General features: G+C 45.1%; 1 protein-coding gene across 1 annotated transcript; it reads left to right on the plus strand.

The window, feature by feature from the left end:
- Positions 1-442: 442 nt before the first annotated feature.
- On the plus strand, positions 443-3,086 carry LOC123165582 (uncharacterized). The gene is made up of 7 exons (XM_044583253.1): positions 443-767; positions 905-1,421; positions 1,684-1,781; positions 1,879-1,903; positions 1,996-2,116; positions 2,202-2,336; positions 2,521-3,086. Exons 2-7 carry the CDS (start codon positions 941-943, stop codon positions 2,729-2,731), a joined length of 1,071 nt encoding a protein of 356 aa, XP_044439188.1. The 5' UTR covers positions 443-767; positions 905-940; the 3' UTR covers positions 2,732-3,086.
- Positions 3,087-6,317: the final 3,231 nt, after the last annotated feature.

Genomic DNA, 6,317 nt, shown 5'->3' on the forward strand with positions numbered 1-6,317 from the left:
GGGACTACTAAGTTTCTATGAAATATATTCTCTTTCTTTGAGTTTGAGATAGCTACCCGCTTATTTCAACACATTGCATAGAAACCTCATTTCATTTTTCCTTTAAGAAGTCCAATCCGCTTTCGCTCTATCTATCACCTTCTCTTCTCAATTCTCCAAAATTCATGTGTTTGTTTTCTACGTACTATCCAAATGCACGTAATGCAAAATTCTAAATATCCCATGGTCGGTGACATCTCATCCTATGTTCTTTTTGTTCCTACATTTTAAATCCTGCAATCCTAAGAAGCCCTCAAATGTGACAAAAATTCACACTGACAAAATGAATATCTAATTTTCCAGGACTTAGCTGCAAAATACAGCAAAAAGGCGAAAGAAAAACTATTATAAGCAGCCCCTGTTCCAAAAAGAAAAGGCAAACAAAGGAGCCCACGATCACCGCCGCACCACACACCCAAAAAAACGCACGAAATAATAATTGCGCAAGAGCAACGGAAACCCTCGAAACGGCAGAGCACGAGAGAACAAGAAAAAAGAGAGGAAAAACCCAAGAAAATCCGCCTTGCCCACTCCGATCTCTCCACCATATCCCACCCTGAGAATTTCCCTCGGATTTCTCTAGATTCGCGATCTGAGTTCGGAGGATGCGCGGCGATCCCCTCCCCCATTCCCGCGCGCCCGGATCACACGGAAGGCGTGGAGGAGACTGACTGACGGCACGCCGGCGAGGCGGTTCCAACCGATCCGATCTCGCGTCCGCAGGCACGGTACGGGATCCTGCCGCCGCTGGCACGCGATTGATTGCGTGCCGGGCGCTCTCTAGATTTCGCCGTCTCGCGGATTCCGTGGGCTCCGGCTCGGGCGGGGGAATCTGATCCGTGGCGTGCGTGCGCGGGCTTGGCAGGTTGCTCTGATCTGGCAGGGGAATGCGCGTGTCGACATGGTAAGCCGAGGAGGAGGAGCCGTGCGGTCGTTGCTGGATCGCCTGCGCCCGCCGCCGAGGGGGACGAGGGGGAGCCCCGCCATGCCGCCGCCCGTCGCCGCCGCCGCCAAAGGCGCCTGCTTCTGCAGCTTTGGCCACTCGGGCGCGCACGGCGAGGGGCGGAGGAAGGGCGTCCTGGATTTGGGGGCCGGCCGGAGGTTCGCGCCGGGCAGTGCGCTGAGCCTGAAGGGCTGCCTGGACTGGCAGGACGGCGGCAGGTTCAGGAGGGCGGATGGCGGTGATGGCGACGCGGTGGAGATCAGGGCGCGGGTTCTCGCCCCGCACCGGCAGTTCGTCCGTGATGTGGAGGTTCAGCTGTCGGAGGAGGTGGGCGCGAAGAGTGTGGATGGGAATGGCGCCTACCGGCGTGGGAAGCGCCTCGATTTCCCTGAGCAGGCCGTGCCGACTAAGATGGTGGTCGCGGTTGATGTGGATGAAGGTATTGTGAAATTACATCTTTGTAATATAGTTGTGCATCTCTCATTTATGCAAAGGCTGAATTTACATGTCAGTTGCATAAATGGTTCCTTTCTTTAGTGGTTGGGTTGCATCAAGCTTAGTCTAGAATCAAACTGTGAATCGAAAATTATTGTGATAACATACATGTCATGGTGACCATACTTTACTAAGTAACATTGTCTTTCAGTTCCTTATAATTGATCAATTCTCATTATGGTGCTGGTGCTATTTATGTCGTGCAGTTCTTGGAAGCTTTCTTGCTGCTCTGAACAGATTTATTGCCGAGCGGTACTCTTGGAATCACTCAGTATCAGAATACCATGTCTATGAGTTCTTTAGGGTGCGTTATTTTTCCTACAAAAACTTGAATTCCTGCTATATTTTTCCTTTGATCAGTGTGTAATTCGTCTTGCATCTGTTTGCAATACTCTATGCAGATATGGAATTGTTCTCGAGAAAAAGGTATGTCTTTGATTCTAGTATTTTTCATCACGGTTTGCTTCTTTATATCAAATGCACTGTATGACATCCAGCATTTTTCTAAATTGCTGCAGCTAATCTTCTTGTCCATGAGTTCTTTACAACCCATTACTTTCAAGATGGTGTCCATCCTATCCCAGGCGCTCGAGATGCTCTCCAAAATCTTTCTTCGTTCTGTAGCTTGTCTGTAGTAACGTAAGTCAATCATTTGAATTTAGAGATGTGATCAGTTTATCTTCTATTATGTGCTGCCAGCTTAATGACATTCTTCCTTTTGAAGATCTCGCCAGGATGTAATAAAAAATCACACATTAGAGTGGATCGAGAAGTTTTATCCAGGCTTATTTGAGCAGATCCATTTTGGGAACCATTTTGCTTTGGAAGGCCAATCAAGGCCAAAATCAGAGATTTGCAGGTATGATTGTCAGAGGAACGTTATTCTAGTTTCCTGTCACATTAGAAGATCGGACATGCAGTCTGACTAGGATTACAACACATTAAAAAATGATGATTTTTAAAACTGCCGTTTACTGTCCCATTTTAAGCTGTCACAACATGTTCTCAGCTAGTCTTACAGATACTACGGAATGCCTTTGCAGATCTTTTGGTGCTCAGGTTTTAATAGATGATAACCCGAGATACGCTTTAGAATGCGCTGAGGATGGCATGAGGGTTCTGCTCTTCGATTATGATAACACGTATCCCTGGTGCAAAACTGGTGTGGATCAATCACATCCGCTGGTGACCAAGGTTCATAACTGGCAGGAGGTTGAGCAAAAACTTCTCTCGTGGGTAGCACCGGAGAGCTGACATTCTTCTTTGTCCGATGTGATAGCAGCAGAATTATGCTCAGCAGACAAGATCTCACTTTCTGAAGAAAGATGTTGCTTCCCTTTCAACATCTCAATACATAAACATGTCAAGGGTAAAGTAGAATACTCCATATCTTTGTTTGAGAGAATGACGATTGAACATCGCCTCACTGCAGTATGCTGGGTGGAAGGCAATCAGATTCAGTCTAGTATGCCCTGAGATGATCCAAGATCTGCACTCACAGTCACACGCTGAAGATCAAATTCTTTTTCAGCATGTTAGCTTCTGTGGTACTGTGGTGTATATACTGCCACTGCTATATGCATTTGTTGAATCAAATACTTCATATCAATTGATCTGGTGCACACGATCTTATGAATTGGATCCTATGTCCAGAGTCCTGAGTCCTGACATGTGGTTACCGTTGCGTGTTAAGTGTACCCAAATGGTTAATCCGTTCGATTTGGTGAATACACTGTAAAACACAAGCGGATTTGAATTTGGAAGGGAGTGATGAGGTAGAAAAAAGGAGCATTGTACTCCATGTACCGTGCCCACAATGTGAATATGAATTTTTGTATGACAAATACGTTTTCGAATACCTCTGTTCTTACAAATCTCAAAGCACGGTACGGATGCAGGTTGCACCTGTGGCTGGAAGCAAGAAGCATTTTTTCGGGTGGAGACCTATGACATGCCAAAACTGCTATGCCAGAATACTTGCAAGAATACAAACCATGCACTCACCATATGCACTTGAGATATCAGCAGCATCCTCACCAAGCTGGGGAAATAAGGACAACGGGGTCATGTGAGTCCTGGAGTCGCTCATAATTTTTCTACTTAGTTGGACTAGGATCCTTTCGGGCTTTTGCTCCATCCTAGTCTTGAACATATCTTGTCCTTGGCACTACAAATGCTTCTCTGGTTCATCACCCGAACTCACTATTTTTCTAAATATATTTTGCATCATGCTGCAAGTAAATATCATATTCTCTTGATAATAAGGAGTGTAATTGTGCTTGGTCCTGCTAGTAATTCTGGCTGCGCTTCATCCAACCGTTCCAATGTTTTGCTTATGTGAATTATTGGGCTGTACAAATGTGTATATATAAAGGTTGCGTCACCAGTGGCGGTGCTACTCACAAGTACGAGATCAACACAAATTCCTACTTTTCTGTAGGAATCTCAAAACGCAGAAATATGAAAAGGGAAAAATATAGGATTGTGTGTCATGCCAACTTGAATTCTATGGGATTAAAACTACAGTAATGTAGATAAAAATGTGCTTGGCATCACAGGAAGACAGAAATTTTACCAAGAGGTTTGAGTGGAAGACATTTTCCCTTCAAAATAGAGTGCAAATGAATCATAATTTTTTCTAAGGATTTTAATCATGTGAGTCAATAGGTGCATGATGAAACGCTAGGTAGCAGTTGCTAGATTCGATTACATTGCTTGGGCGTGTGAGGTCATGACGTTCGTGTTCCGCAAACTTTATCCATCGATCATCCCCAATTCATCCACACCTTTCCACTTATATACACATCGTTAATCGGTTGGGCTCAACGGGATTACGTTCCCATTGTTCACTTAGATTCGATCTTAGTGGGTTTTGACGCATTAATTGTGCTATAGGTCCAAGACCCTACGAGAACATGTTTTGAGGGTCCCGAGTAACCTTACTCAACCTCCGGGTACTAATCTAGCTTCACGAGTATACCGTTGAACCATGAGTACTCTTAGTAGCGCCCTCGAGCAGGACGTGCCAACTCTCAAGTACCCACAAAGTTATTTCGACAATCCTCACAATGTATCATGTGTATCATTCATTTTGCCGCAGGGTATAGGTTGTCAAGCTCAAGGCACGTATTTTTCGTACTTGTTGGCTAGCTCGATCTCGTTTCTCTAACTCATGGTACATGTTCCTAGATCATGTTAGCACTTAAACTTTGTCGCATGGCCTGAAAATTGGCAGGGGCACACGCGTCTAGGGCACGCGTGCATGAGGCCACCCATTTGCTTGAAGCATGGTGCAGCCGTTTATGTCATTAGCCCTTAATCCCTGCATTGAGGTCCATGTATGCCAACTTTTGGCAGAGTTGCCTACGTCACCCACCCCACCTCCCATGCTTTTTCATTTTATCTCAAAATTTGAATCTATTGTATCTTCTGAACCATCCAAATTACGTTTCGTTTGCATATTCATGTTTGGTGCAACGAGTACTTTCGAACAATACCACTTTTCAATGCATTTAGACACTTTTTTAAAATACAAAGTTTCACCAAGTTTCATTTGCTTTTAGGGGTTTATGGCTTAGCGCTTAGCACTTAGGGTTTAGGGGTTAGGTTTAGGCTTTAGGGTTTATGTTATAGGCCTTGTTATATGGCGGTACTCCCTCCATTCCACAAAGTAGTGCGTCTGCGCTTTCCGAGATCTAAGTTTGACCATAAATTTAACCAACGAGACCGCTTCGGTCTCGTTGGTTAAATTTATGGTCAAATTTGAATTTCGGAAAGCGCAGACGCACTACTTTGTGGAATGGAGGGAGTATAAGCCAAAGCCGAAGCCAAAAGCCCCTATTTAGAGCTTTTTTGGCTTTTAGGCCAAACTGAAAAAGATGCAAAAGCTGAAGCATAAGCCCGAACAAACAGGGCCTTAGTCTTTGAAACTTGCTGAATTTATCATGTGTTTTTTCAAGTTTTAGTAGTTGAAACTTGCTGAAGTTTTTAAAATTTGTCAAAATGTATTCAAAAGTGGGTTTGTTTCAAAGCCCTCGTCACAAGCATATAATAGATTCAAATTTACAAGTCAAAAGGAAAATCATGGGAGGTAGGGTGAGTGGGGCATGCACTTACCACCAAAAGTTGCACCAAAGGTTGCATGCATGTAATAATTAAGGTTTAATCGCAAAATCACTTTTTGAATCTGGCGCAATCATGCGGCTGTATGCACACGTGCCCCCGCCCCTACGTACCACAAACCGTCGTCCTCGCATGGCCATGCTTTTCTCATAATTCGAAAGGGGCAAGAGATGTGTTAAAAGGGGGGGGGGGGGGGCAGAGATACGTCTCCAAATTAGAAGGGAACATCATGTCTAGTTTTTTTTGAAACGAAAGCAAAATCTTTGCCTCATTCATTGATTAAGAAGAAGAGAGTTGCCTGGTTAATTTACGGAAAACCGGACGAAAACCGTTACATGCTTGGCCCTGAAGGACAACCAAGCCACAATCCCATGATACAAGCCGATTACTCCCAAACCACATCATGTCTTAGTCAACCATTCCTTACAGCACGTTTCATGACAAGCCTGAAAACCACCTCGTCAACTCTCTATCCTGCACCCCGCACACGAATCCGCCAATCCTTTACCTCGTCTGCGGCGGCAACAGCGCAGCCGGCCGCATCGGCCCTTTCTCCGGCGCGGTCCCGGTGAGCCCTCGCTGGGACATCGCGGTCCAGCTTGGCGCCGGGCCCCACCCTGAATTACATAAAAACATTGTAGTACCACGAGACTATATCTTTGGTTTGCAGAGATCTTGGCTGTTTGGAATGAATGTCTCATGGATATAACCTACAATA

This window comes from Triticum aestivum, chromosome 7D, assembly GCF_018294505.1.
Source record: "Triticum aestivum cultivar Chinese Spring chromosome 7D, IWGSC CS RefSeq v2.1, whole genome shotgun sequence".
NCBI classification, from domain to species: domain Eukaryota; kingdom Viridiplantae; phylum Streptophyta; class Magnoliopsida; order Poales; family Poaceae; genus Triticum; species Triticum aestivum.

What these genes read in the sequence shown, in the direction of transcription:
- LOC123165582 (XM_044583253.1), top strand. Translation starts at nt 941, where the DNA reads ATGGTAAGCCGAGGAGGAGGAGCCGTGCGGTCGTTGCTGGATCGCCTG. An exon ending in GAATTGTTCTCGAGAAAAAG is followed by an intron (nt 1,904 to 1,995) that starts GTATGTCTTTGA and finishes AAATTGCTGCAG; the next exon opens with CTAATCTTCTTGTCCATGAG. An exon ending in TGTAGCTTGTCTGTAGTAAC is followed by an intron (nt 2,117 to 2,201) that starts GTAAGTCAATCA and finishes TTCCTTTTGAAG; the next exon opens with ATCTCGCCAGGATGTAATAA.